The following is a 22715-nucleotide window of genomic DNA, read 5'->3' on the forward strand; positions in this document are numbered from 1 at the left end:
GATTTTATTTAAAACAATTGAAGACATTGTTCAATTTATTTCTTATCCATTTAATGTCGACTTAGAAATGAAACAAATTGCAGAAAAAAATCGCTGAAATTTTTCACATGGAGAAAATATTACTTGAAAATGAAATTATTACATTGCAAAACGATATCTTCCTAAAAGCCAGATCATCAGAAAAAGACTTTTGGAAATATATTTGCAGAGAGAAGTACCCAAATGTAAAAAAAAAAAAAAAAAAAAACACGGTGAACATTTAAATTCCTGTTTTGGTTCCACATAACTATGTGAATCAGCCTTTTTGTATTTGAAACAAACAAAGATGAAGAATCGCTCTACTCTTACGGACTTCTATACATAAAACTCTTTACTGTTCACCTTATCGCAGTATATCCCCGATTTTGAAAGCATGGCAGATGATATGAAGACACATAAACTTCATATAAATTTAAAAATTTAAATAAATCTTAATTTAAAATAAGAACTCTGAATTGTATTTAATTTTAAAATTTAAAAACAACAATTTTCAATATGTGTTGATTAACTTTTTTAACCATGTGCATGAAATTTTTGATGGTAGATCACAGCACATTTTAAAGAAAAAAAAAGTAGATTGCATCACAAATTAAGTTGGCTACCCCTGCTATAATGTATATCATTAACAGGGACTTATTTTCCTGCAAAGACATTATCATTAACCTCTCATATATACAAGATTTAATTTTCAACAACAGTTCTCATGAACAACTTACAATAAAAGACTCAGTGAAACAGAGCCAAGAAAACCTTAGCTCTTTGGTATAACACCTCATTAAGGGATTAACATTTACAATGCATTTTTGTCTCCTGAACACACTATTGGCAAAATCAGAGAAATACAAGAAATTCTCCCTTGTTACCACCAACCATGGAAAATCAGGATTATATACACTTTTCAAAATTGGAAGCTGATTTCTAATGTCTAAATAGTGGTTACATTCTAGGATTAAATGCTCGACCGTCTCAACAGCTCCACAAGGACAGAGGCAATGCGAACAATCCAAGTGCATTTAATTTGGAGTTTATACTCCCATGATCTGTAATCAACCCCAGGGGTTCACATCTGGTGAGTATGGGCTTTGCACACCCAGGGTCCTAAGCTGGATATCATCATTCTTTTTCTTGGTGATACTCTCTCTCGGGGTAATTCAGAAATTTTTTTTTGACTGGTGCAGCATAAGCCTCAGGCTTCCTTGCACCTAGTTAATAATAATAATCATAATAATAATCATAAATGTGACATTTAAGCTGGGAAAACACCATTTTAACTGCTTAGTGTATTCAAAGACATTAGGAATAAAAGCTGCAGAGCACAAGCGAAACTGCAGTGAATAGAGGTGAAATGCTATTAGAATAGCTGCTACTTCCAGGGCAATTTTTAAAGATTTTTGACTATTCTGGCCAAGGCCGAATAGGAACCCATTTATTAGAGGTAGGGCCCATTTATTGGGTCATTATTATTGAGTATAGTATTACTCTCAATATTTTCAGGGGGCCCACACTAAACTTTGCATTGGGGCCCACTTTTTCTAGTTACAACAGTGACGCAGCTTCCAATACTGTTGGCCTTTACAGTTACCAACAAGTTGCAAGGCCAGAGTTTCAACATGGTGGTTGTGCAGTGAGAACTCCTTCATTGCACACGGGCAGCTATATGTGGCATTCTCAAGGTATAGGTCATACAACAGTATCCATAATTTCCATAGACTGTAAAAGCGTGAAGAATATTGTATTTAATAAATTTATGAATTAATTTTTTCATAAATTTAAGAAAACAAAGTTCAAAATTTGTGTTGGTATATATTCAGTAGGTTTTGTTACTTTGGGCTCACTGGCATATTTCTGGTTAGAAACCTGTTTGCAATACAGGTTAGAATTAAATTGTGTATATTACAATTAGCTGCTTTATTTATGTCATTGTTATGTATTAATGTACAATTTAACAGTTCCAAGAAGGTCTGTCAGAAAAATGCTTTTCTGATCTCTGCTTATTAGCTAAACTATTGATCAATTCTTTAACATAGAATCAGTTTAGTTAAACATTCTATAAGCAAATCGATCTGCTGCATTTCAGACTGGGCTTTCTAGTTATTTTTAAACTAATGACATTTGTTTTTACTTTGGCTTTGAAAATTTAAGTGTTCATAATTAGTTTATTTTATTTTGATCTATGATATTAGTTTATTTCTAAAATCTTAGTTACAAAAGCAACATCTTCTCCACTGGCTGGCCACAGTCTTCTCTTCATTACCAAGTGGATCGACTACTCAAACAAGTATGGATTTGGCTATCAGCTTTCGGATCACAGCATTGGTGTAGTGTTTAATGATAACACAAAACTTACATTGTCTCCTGATAAAATGTAAGTAACCTTAACTGTAATTAAATATTTAATGAACAGAAGCAATGAATTGCTACTATTTGTTACAATTAAAAAAAAAAAAAAAATTCTCAATATTAACTTTGCCAGATGAGAGAGAGAGAGATTCTACTTAAACCGAGGTAAGTGGAGGTTCTTAAAACTGCCAAGATTTTCAGAAATCATATGAATTTCAATAGATCCCCCCCCCCAAGTTGGTAGAAAATGTTATTGCATTTTTCATGTATATAATGACCCTTATTGCCTGTGGCACAGTTAATTTTAGTCACAGTATCACAGCTAACTAAAATAAAGATTATACAAAAGTCCAGTCCCTTTCCTCAAGTGCAGGTTATATTCCTTCATCTGGTTAGTTTGAAAAGTGATCAACGAAAATAAGAAACAATTTGCGTAGATAGATGTCATCAGTAGTAGTTGTGATACATGTTGAAGATAATGTCTTCATCTAAAATGTTGTTGACAGCATCCTTCACCTTATTAATATTATTTTGCATAGTAAAGTTCATCAGAGGTCAATGTCTCCTACCTGGTTATACTGGATTAAGAAGATAGTATGAATCCAGGTGTGATTTAGATGGGTGGCTGAAGCTGTATTAGTAGTGGCAATAATGCAAGAAAGCAAGCTTATGCAGCATCAGCAAAAAAGACACTTCCTACATCTTCTCCATTATTCCAATAGCTTGTCTAGTTCTTCCTTGAATTTATTCAAACTTCACTTTCCTCAACAGATGGGAGCTAGTAACCACCTGCTGAAAGCAAACTTCTGCACTTCTATTCTGTAACCGTCCTTCCTCAGTGTCAACTTATGCCCCTCATCAGTATAGTCTGAGAAAGAGGAAGAATGTGTTTCAATAATAGAAATTCTATTCTATTGAGAAAGCTTAATGCTATCAGCTTTAAGTTTTCTCAATCCATTCAATGACTTAAACATCTTAATCAGATCACTTCATAGGTGCTTAGTCTCTAGGTGTTACAATTTGCAGAACTAAAGCTTTTCTTGGTAAGAACATTCTTTTATTTTTCTTGGTAAGAATTTCTTTTGCTCTCCTTACCAATCTCATTGCCTGTCTCTGCACCTGTTGCAGCAGATTTATCTTTTCTAAAAGGAGGCATCCAGACCTGTATGCAGTTCTCAAGACTAATTGTTGCTTTGTACAAGGGGATAATCACCTCCTTATTCCTTTTAGCAAAATTTTTGTATATCATTGGCAACACCCCATGAGCTGTCCTGGCAGCCTGCCTGTACTCTTCAGAGAATTTTATATCTGACTGCATAATTATTCCCCAGGTCTTTCTTTTTCCACTACCCTCAGTGCAGTACCACTGAGTGCATTAGTTCAATAATCTGGGATTACTGCAATGCATATGCAGTACCTTGCATTTGTCAATGTCAAACTTTAATTGCCATTTCTCAGCCCATCTGCCAAAATTTTATAATCTTGTGGCAGTAGCATACCTGCAACAAAATCTAGACTCATTCCATGCAATTTTATTCTCTGCCACAAGTCTTATTAGTTCATCTGACATCCATTTATATCTAAGATTTAAACATTATTTCTTAATTGGTACGAGAAACCTAGTAGTTTCTATGATTACTTCCCTAAATGCTTCCTGTTTAGAATTTTCTGTCTATAATTATATCAGTTGGTCACACTATAGATTTTAAACTGAGACCACTGTAGTCACTTGTACAAAAGTTCTTCCGTTTATCCAAGACAGTTTCATCTTTAAGGAAATCCCTCATCAGTACACTGATCACTGCTATCCAATGGGTATGTTATCTGCAATTCTTAATGTATGAAGAATTGCTGCTGATAACTAGATCAAGAGTATCACTTTCTCATGTTGCCTCTCTAACTTGCTAGAGAGGCAACATGAGAAGACAGCCATCCTATAAATCCATAAGTCTTGCTAGTGTGTGGGTAATCAACCCCCAAGTTCTGTTCAATATCTGGAATGTTAAAATCCCTGTTATAAGACATTGATGTACTGGCTTACTCTATTTCTCTGTATAGTTGTTCATCATACTCATCAGTTATTAAGCCTATATCTTAATTATGTATATAATATTTTCATTTTCCTAGTGCTTATATCACATTGAACTGACTGAACATTGCATTGGCCACCAAATTAGATTTAATATGCTTCTTAATTGAGAGCATACCCCCCTTCTATCATGTGTCTTTTCTGTGCACATTGTACTCCCCATATTCAAATTCTGCATCCCTTACGTCTGAGCAACACCATGTCTGATATCCCCACAATGTGTGCATTTGTTGACTTAATCATTACTTCAAATTCATTGAGTTTATTACTATGCTCCTAGTATTATTGTACATGCAGTTATACTTGCACTGGTTCTTACTCTTAGTTACCCTAACACAGTGCATGTATTTACTTGTCCCTCCCCCAGTAGGCCTGATTCCTGACGCCTTGCTTTTCAGGTTGCTGCATTTGTAACAAGAATCACACCTCTGCCTGTGGCTATAGTTAATCTGTTAGTCTATATGCAGATTTCTGACCCACCTAACATTAACACTCCCTTTATAGCATCAGAAAATATTCTTGCACCTCTTCTATTTCAGTGTATTCCATCCTTGTAAAGTCTCCTATTAATAAGCACAGACCAGACTGAGAATTCTACCCGACAAGCCTTGCACATTCTCTCCAGGGTTGAGTTGACTAACAAGGCCCTCATGTACCCTTGCTAATGTGTCTGGGCAGAATTCTAGACACTTAAATTTAATCCTGACCTGAGATTTTAGCATTAGTAAAGGCAAGCTTATATAGCATCATCCAAAAAAAAAAAAAAAAACTAATTTCACCCATCCACTTGCTCCAAATGTTTGTCTAGCTCTATTTCCTAAATGTTTGTCTATTTAAGCTATCAACTTCTACAACAACAGATGGAAGTTTTGTTCCAGCAATCAACCACATGCTGGCTAAAGGCAAACTTCCACACATCTATCCTACAACTGTCTTTCCTCAATTTGAATTTATGCCAGCCGTCTCAGGCAATTATTCTGAGAAAGAATACCATCAGCATTGAGCATGCTCAAACCATTCAAGGCTTTATGCAACTCAATCAGATCACCCCGCAGGTGCCTAGTTTCCAGACACTAATTTGCAAAACCTAAGCCTTTCTTCGTTAGAGCAACCCTTTATTCCAACCCTTTATTCCAGGGCAACAAGATCACTAATCTTGTTACCCTTCTATGTACTCGCTCCAGCAGCTCTACATCCTTCCTAAAATGAGGCCTCCAGACTTGTATATAGTACTCAAGGTGTGGCCTGACCATTGCCTTATACAAGGGGATTATCACCTCCTTATCCCTGCTAGAAAAATTCTGTATATCATTGACAAGACACCATGAGCTAGAGACAGTCTGCACTGCTCAGAAAACTTCATATCTGCCTGCACAATTACTCCAAAGTCCTTTTCATTCTCTACCACTGCCAGTGTAGTACCACACAATTGAAACTCTGGGGTTACTGCTTCCCATATGCAGTACTTTACATTTGTCAAAGTTAAACTTCAGTTGCCACCTGTCAGCCAATCTGCTCAACTTATCTAGATCCTCTTGCAGCATCATACTGTCATTAGTGTCATTAACAACCCTACCAACCTTTGTATCATCTGCTAACTTGGACATTAAGCCTGATATACCTTCATTGATATCATTGATAAATACACAAAACAATAGGCCCAGCACCAAAACCTGAGGGACTCTACTAATAACATTACTCCATGAAGAGCAGTGTCCATTGATTACCACTCTGTCTTCTCCCACTCAACCATCCCTTTATCCATAGCAGCAATTTGCCTCCAATGTCACACTGCTCCAGTTTGTGCACCAGTCTTCCATGTGCAAAGTATCAAAAGCCTTTCTAAGATCCAAATATGACATCAAGGTTATTCCCTGCATCCAGTTCCTTTGTGACCATGTCATATTATCCAATTATTTGGTCAGACAAGACCTCCCTTTAACAAATGCATGCTGTGTCTTAACTATTACTGCAGTCTTGTCTAGATGATTCTGCAATGCTTCTTTAACCAGTGATTCCGTTATTTTCCCCAGAACACAAGTTAAACTAATAGGTCTATAGTTACTTGTGTCACACTTTTGAACCCCCTTTGTGAATTGGTAATACATTCACACACACCTCCAGTCCATGGACCTCCTCTGAATCGAAGGAAGCTCTCATAATTATGGCTAAATGTTTGCTTACTTCCTTTGCTGCCTCCTTTAATATAACTGGATAGATCCCATCCACCCCAGGTGTAGGTGCCTTTCTTATGTTTATCTTCAAAAATTTCTCCTCCACTTTGCTCTCAGTTATTACAAAATCATCTAGCTCGCTGCCAGAGTTTAATTCAACTCTGACATTCCCTTCCCCGAATAACTCCTCATATACATAGTTATTTGGGGAGGATGAATAACTAGATGCAAAATACTCATTTAGTTTGTTATCTACCTGAGCATGATCATCAACAGTTGAATCATCGATATCCAGGGACCAATTTGATTCATCCCCTTCCTTCTAGAATTTACATAAGTAAAGAACTCTTTGCTGTTTTGCTTTGCATCCTTTGCCAAGAATTTCTTGTAATCTGCCGTTGCCTGCCTAACCTACTTTGTGACTTGGTTACAGACCACGTTATCTATCATAGGCATCGGTGTCACCCACTAATTTATATGTATTCCATGCATTTTTTTCTCTGCAACATGTCTCATTAGTTCATCTGACATCCATTTAGGCCTAAACCCTGAACAACTTTTCTTAGTTGGAATGAAAAGCCTAGTAGCTTCCAAGGTCTTTGGAGCATTCAAAGCATTCAAATTCTTTGAATGCTTCCCATTTTCAATTTTGTATTGGTAACATCATCAGTTTGTCCCATCGTATAGAATTTAAATACTGTCTCAGACCTCCATAGTCGCCTTTACAAAAGCAAAAACCCTTCCCTTTACCCCTGATGGTAGTTTCCTATTTGAGTAAATCCCACTCAGCACACTGTGATCACTGCCACCTAGTGGTTCTTTTATCTGCAGATTCTCACTCATTTATTACTCACTTTAGTTGCCTCCCGAACATGCTTCTGTAGACAACAATCATCCAATAAATCCACAAAAGCCTTGCTAGTGTTGTGAGTGACCAATCCACAAATTCCAGTAAATATCTGGGAAATTAAAATCCCCCATTATATAAGACTCTGATTTACTGGCCCACTCTATTTCCCTGTACAGTTGTTTATTATACTTGTCAGAGTCATTAGGCTTATAACACACTCCTACTCTCAATTTTGATTTCCCAGTGCTTATGTCACACCAAACTGACTTGACACTGCACTGTCCAGCCATGTCGACTGGCTGTACTTCCTTGGATTTTGTGTTTCTTAACTAATAACATAACCCCTCCTACTTTCCTATTCTATCTATCCTTCCTGTTCACATTGTACTCCCCAAATTCCATTTCTGCATTCCTTATATTTGTGTGACATAACGTCTGATTTTCCAACAATATCAGCCTTTGATGTTTTGACAAACACCTCAATTTCATCAAATTTATTTACCAAACTTCTAGCATTGATGTACATGCAAGTATACATGCACATGTTCCTATTCTTAGCTACACTAACACAGCCCATGTGTTTGCTTGTACCTAATGACTCCCATCTGTCTCTGAAATCCCCTGCATCTTGTTTTCCAGGCTGTTGTTCATTCCAATAGAAGCAGTGCAAGAATCACTTTCACTTCTACTAATGGCTACTGTTAATCTATTAGTCTGTGTATCCCCCCCCCCCAAGCTAGCAGTTTTCCGACCCATCTAACACTGCCTTGATAGCCTCAGCAAATATTCTTGCACCCTTTCTATTTAAGTGTATCCCATCCCTGTAGAAGCAGTCTCTCCTGTTAAGAAGCACAGACCAGGCTGTGAAAAATTCTACCCCTTGAGCCTTGCACAATCTCCAGGGCTGAATTGATCAACAAGGCTCTCATCATATACTCCCTCCTCTCATGTCTGGGCAGAATTGCAGACACTTTCACATTCAACCTAATTAATGGCCTTTCTTCAAGAGTGACCTGTACTTGTTAAGTAATTCCGCCAGTCTCCTACTCTTATTATCATTAGTGCCAATGTGTACAACAATATCACTTTTTGCGCCTTTAAAAGATATCTGCTATACATCATCAACCTTTGCCCCTGGCAGACATACCCTGGTCCTGTTCCACCTATCCTTTTTGCACAATACATTCCTGGTTTCCCTGACAATAGTCACTGACTACTAGTTCCTGTGGGACCAGCACCTTGGGGATTGCTGCTGTGTTGCGTGATGATGAAGAGTGAGCTCCGGTGTTGATGTGGGCAGCTGAGAGCTTGATTTGTCCCTCAATTTAGATCCTTTGAGGGCATCCACCCTGTCCTTCAAGCTCTCATATAGGCCCATAATAACACTGAGTTGGCACCTGATTTCCTCACACTCCTTACATCATGCACACAGACATTCTCCTTGGCAATATCAATTTTTTTTTGTTAAGTAACATTGCCCTGTACTTGTTAAGTAAGGCAGGCACTCCCTGGCTTAAGTATACTCGACTTACGGAAATTTAACTTTACGTAAGTTTCTGCCTGCCAGTGCAATTTTAAAAAAATCGTGGAAATGTATTTTTGCATCCCGTATGAATAAATGGAGGTATTGTGAAAATTCACAATGTGAACCCAATGACTTTTTTTTTTTTTTGATAATTTGTTCCAAGACCTTGGAAGTTGAAATTTTTGCTATATAACTAAGCTATTTATCACTCTACAAGGTCATTTTTATAATGGCAATTGCACTACACTTTCATTGTTATCATATGTTCCATTGTAAGAATAAATTTTGAACACATTTGTGATATTTTTCTAAAACACATTTCTGGAGTTCAGTACCATAAAACAATAAAAAGTTTGTGCTTTCTGGTTTATTGGACTTTTCTGTTAGCACAATCTATTATAAATGAGTAATAAACTATCTTCTTGCAATTGTGATAATACCGATAATTGGAATTGTGTGGGTTTTTTACGTTACAATATTATGGTGAAATGAGTTCCCTTTTGCTGGATCTTCTCTTCATACCTATTTATTTACTTACTACAGTGGTGAAGGGAAAGGGACCAACGGAAAGTTCAAGTGCTGGCAGTGCTAGGAAAATGAAACAATTGATTTAGAAATGAAGATGATTAATTAAGAAGTATGAAGCAGGACAAAGTTTTTCATCTATTGCACGGAATTAGGTCTCGCTGCTTCAACAGTGAATACTATTTTAAGGGACAGTGTGCTTATAAAAGAACATGTTAAAGGATCAATGCATTTAAGATGAACAGTGATCACAAAACAGCATTCAGGTGCTATATTGAAGATGGAAAAGCTATTAATAATATGAATGGAAAATCAGATTCAGAAGCAATTGCCCCCTCAGTGCAATGGCCATTCAAGTAAAAGCAAGAAGTATTTATAAAGATATTAAGGAAAAGTACAGCAAAACCCAAGCCAAGTTCGTGGCAAGCAACAGGTGGTTTAATAGGTTTAAGCATTGCAAAACAAAGTATGTGGAGAAGTCACCAGTGCCTTCTAAATCTTCACAGCCCTCAATTTCCACAGATGTGTGCTTATCAGCTGGTGAGTTAATTTTGGATCTGGTGCTCGAAAAGTAAAACTTGCTGTCATTGAGTCTCCTCTCTTTTTGTAATTTTACAATTTTGACGAGATAAAATGAGATAAAAAAAATTGAATAAATAATTCTATTTACGTGTTTGTCGAACATTTCTTTTCTGCTTCAATCAAATTCAACAAGAATAGTTGCAAGTGCTGCATAAACATTTAGGGAAATTCCAAATGATGTAAAATTTGACTTGCGTAGAGTTCCGCAGAATGCAACCCTTACGTAAGTCGGGAATGGCTGAAAGTTCTCATTTCTATTCTTAATATAATTAATGCCACTGTGTACAACACCTTTTGTGCCATTGAGTGATACCTACAATATCATTGCCTTTTTATCCATGGCTGACATACTCTGGTCCTATTATCCTTTTTGAACAATATATTTCATTGACAATAACTACATCCATTACCTCCTGTGAGACTATTGCATTCTACCTTGGGAACTGTCATTGTGCTTTCTGATGTATGAGTGGAAGTCCTGGCATCGAGATGGGCAGCTGACAATTTTTAATCTCCACATTTTAATTCCTTCAAGGGATTAATGCGGGGACCATCAACCCTGTTCTTTGAACTCTCCTAAATGCCCACCAGAATTGAGACTTTGCGCTTTATTTCTTCACACTTCTGTGTTGAACTTGCTCTCTCATTAGCATTAGTAGAGGATATGATGCAACAAAGCAAGCTTATACAGCATCAGCCAAAAAAAAACCAAAAAAAAAAACCCTTCCCATTTGACCCATCCACTTGTTCCAAATGTTTGTCTAGTTCTGCCTTGAATTTATTTTAGCTATCAATTTTCACAATGGCAGATGGAAGTTTGTTCCAGCAATTAACTACCCTTATGAGTAATTGTTGAAGGTATGTCATAAGAATATCACATTGAATGGTATCATTCGATGTTGATATCCTTGTTCACATGCATTCCTATTGACCATGGGGTGCAATGTGCATGCATGGCATTGGAGAAGGACGACACCCTATGCAATAGGACTCCGTTAAGTGTGGAGGACATTTGTAGTGGGGTGGGGCTATATCTCTCAAGCACTACCATGGTGTTTCAAAACAATGTACAAGCAGGTTCATGGCGCAGCAATGGGTTCCCCTATTAGTGCTGTCATAGCAAATTTAGCTATGGAGGAGCTAGAAGCCAGGATTTTTGTTGGGTCAGTTCTCCCCATGCGTGCATGGAAACAATATGTCGACGATACGTTTACAATTATTTGGAGGGGGAGAGATGATGAGGTGCTTGGTTTCCTTAATAGCTTCTCCCCGTTTATTCAGTTTACCTCGGGGGTGGAAGTAGAGGGTACCCTCCCTTTTCTTGATGTGTTGGTACATAGGGAAGGCCCTAGGCTGAAAACCAGTGTATGTAGGAAACCCATGTGCCGGGTTTCCTACATACACTGGAAATACACATTACAGTATGGAACAAACCAGCCATCATAAGAATAGTGTTATTAGGGCATTGTTGGATAAGGCTGGGTCCCATTGCAGCACCCCCGAGGATAGAAAAGAAATTAAACGTGTCACAGCGGATCTCAGAAAATGCGGCTACCCCCAAAAGATCATAGATAAATATATCCGAGGAGCAGAGCATGGACAAAGAGAACCGTTTACACCAGTTGCCACCGCATACATTCCCTACTATCCGGACCTAACTGAGCATATAGCTCAGGTATTGCCGGATTGCCAGACATGCTGTGTGCAGCTTCCAGGGCGGAGGTTGCACACAGTTGTCACAGGTCAAGGACCCCATACCAAGGGAATTTACAAGTGGGGTCGTGTATGAGATCAGGTGCCCAGATTGTGGGGAATGTTATGTTGGTGAAACAAAACGTCAGTTCAAAGATCATCTGGGGGAGCATATGAACACGATAAAGACCGCAGATTGTGGGAAGTCTGCTGTGGCAGAACATTTTTGGGACGAGCACCATCAAATCTCCCCAGAAGAAGCTGTTATCGTCGACCAGGCACATAAATTTTGGGACAGCAAATGGCTCGAGAGCTTGCGGATTTGTTCCTCCAAGAGCAATACCATTAATAGAGACAGGGGAATCCGCATTCATCCCCTCTTCGAAGCAGTGGTTCTTGGACGGGATGAGTGTTTCCGCTTGGAACGCTCTCGAGCCATTTCTGGTTCCAGTGCACATGAAGAGAATATTGCCCATGCTCCTGTAGAAACACGTGCTGAGAACCGTGAGCCTGCTGATATTTAAGGATGTGCCGTACAATAAACCTCACTGTTGAAAAAGGAGGCGGATGCCTCTGAAAGCTACGGTGTTTTAGAGCTTTTATCATCTTGTGTTTTATCTACATTGTTTTATTGTAAATAATTCTTTTGCAGTTTAAAATTTAATTTTTTATTGTGCAGACAGTTACCTTTTTATCAGTTTTATCCAGTGGAATTATATCATTCTATTTATTTCATTTATCTACATCATTATTTTAATATAACATAACACTATTTATATTTTTAATAACAGTAGGTGCAGTTATTATGAATATTCCCAACCCCAGAGGCCTATTTGAAGAATTCACTACCTGCTGGCTAAAGGCAAATTTCTTCACATCTATTCGACAACTGCCTTGCCTCAATTTCAGTTTATGTCCCCTCAAGTTTGTAATCTGAGCAAGAGGAAGAATCCCATCAGCATTGAGCCGGCTCAATCCATTCAAGGATTTATACACCTCAATTAGATTGCCTCGCAGATGCCTACTCTCCAGATGCTGCAATTTGCAGAACTTAAGCCATTAGACTTAACTTAAAAGTTAAGCCTTTCTTGGTAAGAGCACCCCCATTTGTTCCTCTCACTAGTCTTGTTGCCCTTCTTTGTACTTGTTCAAGCAACTCTACATCCTTCCTAAAATGAGGTTTCCAGACCTGTATGCAGTAATTATCCCCTTGTATAACCATTGCCTTATACAAGGGGATAATCACCTTTTTATCTCCTGCTCACAAAATTCCTGTATATGATTGACAAAATCCCATGACCTACTCTGGCAGCCTGTCTGCACTACTCAGAAAACTTATCCGACCGCACAACTAGTCCCAGGTCTCTTTCATTCTCCACTGCCCAGAGTGTAACATCACCCAGTTGGTACATTTCTCTGGGGTTACTATTACTCATATGCAGTACTTTCCAGTTGTCAATGTGAAACTTCAGTTGCTGCTTCTCAACCCATCTACCCAACTTCTCCAGATCCTGTTGCAGCAGCATATTGTCATTACTGTTATTAACAACTCTGCCAACCTTTGTGTCATCTGCAAACTTTGACATTAAGCTTGATATACCTTCATTAATATCATTGATAAATATATAAAACAACAGTGAGCTCATCAGGGAACCCCGAGGGACACCGCTAATAACATGTCCACGGAGATCAGTGTCCATTGATTACTGCTGTCTTCTTCCACTCAACCATCCCTTTATCCATTGTAGCAAATTGCCCTTAATGCCACATTGCTCAAATTTGTACAGCAGTCTTCCATGTGCAACAGTATCAAAAGCCTGGAGATCCAGGTATATGATACTAAAAGCCTGGAGATCCAGGTATATTCCTAAAATCCAGGTATATGATATCAAAATATTTTTTTTGCATCTGGTTCCTTTGTGGTCATGTCATAGTATACAATCAGATTGGTTAGACAAGACTTCCCCTTAACAAACCCATGCTGTGTCTGAATTATTACTACTGTCTTGTCTAGATGATCCTGCAGTGCTTCTTTATCCAGTGACTCCATTATTTTCCCTGTTAGAAAAGTGAAACTAACAAGTCTGTAATTATTCGTGTCGCTCTTTGATCCCCTTTGTGAATTGGAGATATATTTGCACATCTCTAGTCCATGGGGACTTCCCCCGAGTCCAAGGACGTTCTCATAATTATGGCTAAGGGTTTGCTTACTTCCTTTGCCAGCTCCTTTAATATAACTGGATAGATCTCATCCATCCCAGGTGCCTTTCTTATGTTTAACTTCAACAATTTCTCCTCCACTTTGCTCTCAGTTATTACAAAATCATTTAACTCCCTGTTAGTCTGACAAACATTTGGCCCTCTCCTTGAATAACCCCTCATGTGTTAATATAGATGGAAAATACTCGGTTAGTTTGGCAGCTATCTGAAAATGATCTACGGTCAAACCATTGATATCAAGTGGACCAAACTGATTCATCCCTTTCCTTTTAGAATTTATAGTATAAAGCAGAGCTATGATGCTCAATATGTTCTTTGATGATTTCAATATTTGTAAAAATATAAGAGAAGTTTATCTCAATTAGAACATAGAACACTTCCGTATAACACTCCAGAAATTAAAAGGAATAACATTAAAGCAAAATAATTGAAATCAATTGAACAATTAAAAAATAATTGAAATTTGATTACAAAAAATTTTCATGTAAATATGAAAAGCGATTTTCCTTCCTGAAGGTGACAATGCATTTCAACCATATGTCATGATCAGAGGAATGAAAATTACTGCATGTGAGCATGCATCTTAAATCGAAATTAGTCTTCGCGCATGTGCATAAATCACCACGAATCAGAGATTAGATATGGCCTGCAAACATTAATAGAATTCTCGTGTAATTTGACTTTGATGGTTTCTGAAATTAATAGTTTTGTATAATTTCATTTGACACTAAGCATTTTGGCCTCGTTGAATAAAAATTTGTTTTTCATTAATGGCATGAAAGGCTAATTCTGATGCTGCTGAACGAGAAGCACAAACTGAGGATGCATGCTGTTTAATGCAAAAATTCAGAGGAAACAGTGTGGAACCTTGGTAAGAAGAATCAAACACAAGAAATGTATACCATGTCATTTATTTGTGTTACAAAGGAGGAAAGAAATGAGCGATTGTTCAGTATAGCGTGTAATTTCCACATTAGTCTGCCACAATCTTAAATTTGGTATCTTTAAATGTGTTAAGCTGTTTATGCTGCTGTTCACCGTATGGGACAGAAAAAGTATTTTTTGATGCTATTATTGTTGGTTGATGTAGTTTTTTGTCTCCTATCCTTAGTGTGTACCCTAATTCGGTTTATAATTGCAAGGGGGTAACCCCTGTTTAAGAATCTGATGGTTAATATCTGTATTCCTGAGTCTAAAGCAGATTCCGTTGTTGAATATTTATAGGCATTAAAAAATTGATTAAAGGTAAAAGATCTTTTGTAGGTGAATGGATGATAGGTTATAATGCAGAAGCATACTGGTGTTTGTTGGTTTACAATAGATGTCAAATTGGATTTTATTTGAGTCCCAAATAAGCATGAAATTTAGAAAATTTAATGACCTAGTATCTGTATTTTCCTTTCCAATGTAAAATTGAGTCTGCATTTCAGTAGAAAAGGCATCAAATGTATACACTCTATCATTCAGAGATAGACCTCTGATATCAAACCACTTAGACTTAATCCCATTGGCAAACCAAAAATTTGTTTGTATACTTTGTCTCAATGTCATATATAGTTGGCTTTAATTAACTAAAAAATTTCTTTAATAGGAATCTTCATATAATTAATCAGTATAGCATTATTATTTAACCTATATCAAAGAATATCTAATGTGTATTCGACATTTACATTCGTATAACAAAGTAACATCCAGTGAGAATAAATTTCATTATCACTGAGGGTGCATTCTTTAAGGTTATTAAATAACGTATTGTAGTGTGATTTTTATTTATTTTTTTTAATCCCAAATTGTATCGCCTGTCTAAAGTGTTTTATAATACTATATAGATATGTGGCTAAGGAGGAAAATGTAGAGTTTATGTAAGAAACAATTGGCCAAATAGGAAAACCGGTCTTGTGCAATTTTACCTGACCAAAAAGTGAAGGAATATTGTATGTTCTGGCCTTCAATTCCTTTAACTGAGCCATAGTAATATAGAAGTTTTATTGTACTGATTGACCAAATTGGCAAAAAGTGCCGCGTCTACTACAAGATAAGTTGGAGGTATCTAATATAATTGAATATAACTTATTTATATAATCAGTTTTATTGAGTATTACAACTGTATCTCCTTTATCTGCTCTCTGAATAATAATATCTTTATTTTCCTAAAGTTCACGTTAAAGCTGAACTTTCATGAATATTCAACTTAGGAAGTCCCATTTCTTTTGTGTTATTCACCACTTGGTTAACTTATTGAATAAATAAATCTTTTTGTGGGGCGTTTTGAAGTCCAAATTCAATATCTATTAACTTATTGAATAAATAAATCTTTTTGTGGGACGGCTTGAAGTCCAAATTCAATATCTATTATGACCTGTTTTTTAGGTAGTTTGTGAGGAGGTAAATTATAATTTAATCCTTTCGATAAAAGTGAAATCTGGTCCTGCGATAGCGTATATGAGGAAAGATTTGTAACCTGTTGATATATAGAATGTTGGGTGAGGTGGTGTTTGAGAACTCACAGCAGCATTCTGATTGTGCGTTAGCACATTATACGCATGTGGGGGTTATCGATGAACTCATATGCACTTGGTCCAATGCTTGCGATAATGTGTTTCAACTGGTATGAACCTGTCCTGATAATGTATTCAATTTGTTAATGTCTGATTTTTATTTCTGTGGCCTGTGCTTCCTGTTGCAAATCAATGGAGGTCTTCAATACAGATCAATTGTTTCGGTGTAGACAAATTTTTTAATTTGTCACCAAGTTTTCTAACCTGGGAAAGGTATTTTTGTTTATTGCAATACCAAGATTTTAAGGCAAGTTTAACTATATTGTACGATGTGGCAAGTGCTTTATGCCTGAAATTTTATAATTTAAATTTACCCTGACAAACTTTGGAATGATGTTGTTTTTAAGTCAATATTTTAGGAAAGAAATATGGTAAATTTGAGCCCAAGTATCTTAGCATTAGCATTAGTAGAGGCATTTGATGCAAGAAAGCAAGCTTATGCAGCATCAGCCAAAAAAAAAAAAAAAAAAAAAATCCACTTCACCCCTCTGTTCGGTCAAAATACCTGTCCAGCTGAGCCTTAAACTTATTTAGGCTATCAACCTCCACCACAAGGGATGGCAGTCTGTTCCACCAACCGACCACCCGCTGGCTAAAGGCAACTTTCCGCACGTCTATCCTACATCTGTCTTTCCTCAATTTGAATTTATGCCCTCTCAGGTGATTTTTCTGAGCTAGAGGAAGAATCCCATCAGCATTGAGCATGCTCAAACCATTCAAGGCTTTATACACCTCTATCAGATCACCTCGCTGGTGCCTAGTCTCCAGACACTGTAATTTGCAAAACTTTTAAGCCTTTCCTCGTAAGAGCACCCCTTTGTTCCATTCACTAATCTTGTTGCCCTTCTCTGTACTCGTTCCAGCAGCTCTACATCCTTCTTGAAATGAGGCCTCCAGACCTGTATACAGTACTCTAGGTGTGGCCTGACCATTGCCTTATACAATGGAATAATCACCTTGTCCCTGCTGGAAAAATTCCTGTATATCATTGACAATACTCCATGAGCTACTCTTGCAGCCCGTCTGCACTGCTCAGAGAACTTCATATCTGCCTGCACAATCACCCCCAAGTCCCTTTCATTCTCTACCACTGTCAGTATAGTACTACAGAGTTGATACGTTGCCCTGGGGTTGCTGTTTCCCATGTGTAGTACTTTACATTTGTCAATGTTAAACTTCATTTGCCACCTCTCAGCCCATCTGCTCAGCCTTTCCAGATCCTGTTGCAGCAGTGTAGTGTCAGTAGTGTCCTTGACAACCCTGCCAACCTTTGTATCATCTGCAAACTTGGACATTAAGCTTGATATACCATCATCAATATCATTTATAAATACCGAAAACAATAATGGACCCAACACTGAGCCCTGAGGGACTCCACTAATAACATTAGTCCATGATGAGCAGTGTCCATTGATTACCACTCTGTCTTCTCCCACTCAACCACCCCTTTATCCATAGCAGCAATTTGCCTCCAATGTCACACTGCTCCAATTTGTGTAGCAGTCTTCCATGTGCAACAGTATCAAAAGCCTTTCTAAGATCCAAGTATATAATATCAAAGTTATTCCCTGCATCCAGTTCTTTTGTGACTGCATCATAGTATCCAATCAAGTTGGTCAGGCAAGACTTCCCCTTAACAAAACCATGCTGTGTCTGAGCTATAACTGAAGTCTTGTCTAAATGATCCTGCAGTGCTTCTTTAACCAGTGCCTCCATTAATTTTCCTGGAACAGAAGTTAAGCTCACAGGTCTATAGTTACTTGTGTCAGCCTTTGATCCTCCTTTGTGAATTGGTCACATTTCCAGTCTATGGGTACCTCCCCTGAGTCCAAGGAAGCTCTCATAATTATGGCTAAGGGTTTGCTTACTTCCTTTGCTGCCTCCTTTAATATAACTGGATAGATCCCATCCACCCCGGGTGCCTTTCTTGTGTTTATCTTCAACAGTTTCTCCTCCACTTTACTCCCAGTTATTTCAACAATGCCAGAGTTGAATACACCTCTGGCATTCCCCTTGCTGAATAACTCCTCATGTGTGAATGTCGATGCAAAATATTCATTTAGTTTGTTAGCTGCCTGAGCAGGATCATCAACAGTTGACCCATCAATATCAAGTGGACCAATCTGATTCATCCCCTTCCTTCTAGAGTTTACATAAGTAAAGAACTCTTTGCTGTTTTTCTTTGCATCCCTTGCCAAGGATTTCTCGTAATCCGCCTTCGCCTGCCTAACCTCCTTTGTAACTTGGTTGCATATCAACTTGTATCTATCATAGGCTTCTGTGTCATGTGTTAATTTGTAAGTATCCCATGCATTTTTCTTCTCTGCCATATGCCTCATTAGTTCATCTGACGTCCATTTTGGCCTAAACCTTGAACAATATTTCTTAGTTGGTATGTAAAGCCTAGTAGCTTCCAAGATATGTTCTTTGAATGCTTCCCATTTTGAATTTGCTGTTGGTAACATCATCAGTTGGTCCCACTGTATAGAATTTAAATACTGTCTCAGTCCATCGTAGTCGCCTTTACGGAAGCAATAACCCTTCCCTTTACCCCTAATGGTAGTTACCTTTTAGTGTTAATCTAATGTAATTTTGCACCAAGCTGTTCAAAAAATACTCCGTAATTGTGTGTGTATCAATAAGTTATGCCTGGAGAGGAAGGAAGTGACTGAAATAGTCAAGAGTTTAAATATGAATTTAATAGTATAAACCAGAGTTATGATGCTCAATACGTATGTTGATTTCAATATTTGTAAAAGAATAAGAGAAGTTTACTTCAATTTCATACATAGAACACTTCTGTGTAACTCTCTCTCCAGAAATTAAAACAAATAAAACATTAATGCAAAATGATTAAAATAAATTGAAAACAATTAAATAATTAAATTATTTAATATTTTTTAATTGTTCAATTTATTTTATTAATTTTGCATTAATGTTTTATTTGTTTTAATTTCTGGAGAGTGTTATACGGAAGTGTTCTACGTATGAAATTAAGGTAAACTTCTCTTATTATTTTACAAATTTTAGAGTTCATATAAGTAAAGTCATTGAATCATTTGCCAAAGATTTTTCATAATCTGCCTTTGCTTACCTGATCTCCTTTGTGACTTGATTACAGACTAGCTGATATATAGCTTATATCTACCACAGGCTTCTGTGTTGCCTGATAATTTATATGCATCCCATGCATTTTTCTTTTCTGCCATGAGTCCCATTAGTTCATCTGACATCCATCTGTGCCTAAACCTAGAACAGTATTTCTTAGTTGGAACAAAAAGCCTAGTATTTTACTTCCTTGAATGCTTTTCATTTTGAATTTGCTGTTGGTAACATCATCAGTTGGTCGCACTGTATAGAATTTAAAAATCTCTGAGACTAGTAAGTCACCTTTACGAAAGCAAAAACCCTTCTCTTTTTACATCTTTAAGTAAATCCCACATCAGTACACTGCTCACTGCCACCTAGTGGTTCCTTTATCCGTAAATTCTTAATGCATGAATAATCACTCTAATAATCAGATCAAAAGTGTTACTCCCTCTGGTTGCCTCTCTAATATGCTGCTAGAAAACAAATCATCCAATAATCCACAAAAGCCTTGCTAGTGTGCGAATGACCAACCCACAAATTCTAGTCAATATCTGGGAAGTTAAAATCCCTCATAAGACACTGATTTTCTGGCCCACTCTATTTCTCTGTATAATTGTTCATTGTACTCAGTCATTAGGCCTATAACACACTCCTACCCTCATTTTTGCTTCCCCAGTGCTAATGTCACACCAGATTGACTCAACATTGCACTGTCTATCTATGTCAACTGGATGCACTTCCTTAGATTTTGTTTCTTAACTAACAGCATGACACTCCTCCCTTCCTAACCTGTCTATCCTTTCTGTACACATTGTACTCCCCAAATTCCATTTCTGCCATCCCTTATATCTGAGTGGCACCAAGTCTCTGATATCCCAACAATATCTGCCTTGGATGTCTTAACCAGCACTTCAAATTTATTTACTATACTCCTAGCATTGGTGTACATGCAAGTATACATATTCTTAGTAAATTAGCTCTTTCTTGGTGAAATAAAATAGTTTCCTTATTTTCAGTATTACATTACCACTCAATTCTTTCAGGAAAGAAAGCACTTTACTTGATCAGAAGGAAAAGTAATGTTTCTTTCTTTCTTCTCTTAATTTTTTGTTTTATTACTAACCCACTACTGCTTGGCCACAAACGTGGCACTGCTCCTGCCTTCACATGGCGGGGCCGGTAACCTGGAGGGGGGGAAAGCACTCTTCTAGGACGGAATGGAGCAATCAATTCCTAAACCACAGAAATCCGCTGGCTGCATAGATGAGACCCTTACAGGGCAGAAACAGTTGGAGCCTGATTTTGTTGCAACTAAATCTTAAAAGACTGTAGTTAAAATCAGAACTCCAACCTTTCTTACCATTCACTCAGCCGAAGAACAACCTATTGGCAAACTCTCGCCATTTCTAGTGCAAAAATGCCTAGAAAGCATAATAGGTACCCTCAAAGTGATTCGGCACTTAAGATCAGGAGACTTACTGGTTGAAGTTGCCACTGCTTAACAGTCTGGGCAACTACTGAAAACTTTTGGTGGAACTTTTTGGGGGAGGGTAGCATAGCGGTCACGTTATTTTTAGCTCCTGTATTATCGTGTCAGAACTATGGATTTATTTCGTGTTAAAAGTGCAGTTTGTTACCAAATGGATAATCACAACTTGAGGATTCTGTTGGTAAGCATAGTTTTGTGTTATTAGAGCTCTCTTTCGAGTTTCTTCCATTTTCTTCTCACCGATATTGTTCTTTGGTCACTCCGCTTAGGCACCATAAGCGAAGCTTTAGGGAGGTGGGCACTCCTTTGCCTGACCACCACAGTCTCTATTCTCGCAAATTTGACTGGGGCTATTTTCACCCTTCCGTGACCTTGGACGGGCGTTGCTCGGAGCTGCCAGTTTCACCGTTTTGTGCCTCTCGTTTTTACTTCCTTCTCACACTTACCCAGTGCTTGTTTCAATAGCACGTGTGCGGCGCAAATTTCACCATCTGCATAAAGATCTATACAGCAGACCTGTCATCACCTTTAGATATTAAATTTGCACTATAATGGATGCTCATTAAAAGTGAATAATGCTCGTTAAGTATCGAAAAATTTTTCTTGGTGCAGTTTACCAAATTAGGAAGTGAATCCTATAATTACTACAACTTTATAGAGTTTTGTGATTGCTCACTATGTTGCGTATCACTATGTAATATGAGCACAGCTAATAGGGGAACAGAGTTATTCATAACGTATGATAAGTTATTCTCTATTTATTGCCATTATTGTAGATTCTTTTAGTGCTGTAGTAGGAGGTTAGATGGAATTCTGAAAACTAAATACTCTTAAGCTACTTGTGTGTGAATAAATGCAGTGTTAGCAGGAAAAAAAAAAAAAAAGCCTTTTTATTGGGTATATACAGCTGCACTTCATTAGGAATTCAAGAACACCAGCATGCAGGAAGCGACCTATGAGATGAGTACTGTACCAGCAACGAAAAAGAAGTGGAAGAAGCTGGACACGCCCAAACCTGATAGAGAAACGCGAAGCCAGAGTGCTCAGCTAAAGGACACCCGGAAGGATTCCCTCCCACAAATTGATTTGACTGTGGAGAAAAAACAACCAGAGGCCTCTGCACCCTTGGACCCCTCCTGGCCAGAGGGCACATTGTTGGAAAAAACTCAAATCCTGCGTACCGCCCTTGAGGATCTGATGAAAGATTCTAACAACCGGATAACCACTGGTGTTAGGGGACAGATTGTTTACCTCTGGACAAAGTTGGAGACAATTCTCTACCAGACAAACCTAAAATATGAAACAACTGCTGTGAAACTGGAGGCATACCTAGATGGTGGGGCAAACAAAATGCAACAGCGTGCCCCATCTTATGCACAAGCGCTGAGGACGTCAGCCGGTGAATCAGCAATAAAAAGCAGTGTACCTGCTACAACAAAAAAGACCTTGCCAAAACAACCACACCTGGTGGTGCTCCAACTAACAACCATTGAGGAAAATCAAACAAGCGAACAATTAAAGATGCAAATCATGACCAGCCTA

General features: G+C 37.7%; 1 protein-coding gene across 2 annotated transcripts in view; it reads left to right on the forward strand.

Annotated features, from left to right (window-relative positions):
• The window catches only part of LOC150087065 (serine/threonine-protein kinase PLK2-like), a 387915-nt gene that overhangs the window by 308606 nt on the left and 56594 nt on the right, over window positions 1-22715 (forward strand). For both annotated transcript variants that reach the window (XM_090372931.1, XM_090372930.1), the window contains one exon: window positions 2242-2404. In XM_090372931.1, coding sequence (XP_090229057.1) covers window positions 2242-2404 — 163 coding nt within the window. The remainder of the gene's footprint in view (window positions 1-2241; window positions 2405-22715) is intronic.

This window comes from Mastigoproctus giganteus, chromosome 4 (genome assembly GCF_048544385.1).
Source record: "Mastigoproctus giganteus isolate SK-2022 chromosome 4, ASM4854438v1, whole genome shotgun sequence".
Classification (NCBI taxonomy): Eukaryota; Metazoa; Arthropoda; class Arachnida; order Uropygi; family Thelyphonidae; genus Mastigoproctus; species Mastigoproctus giganteus.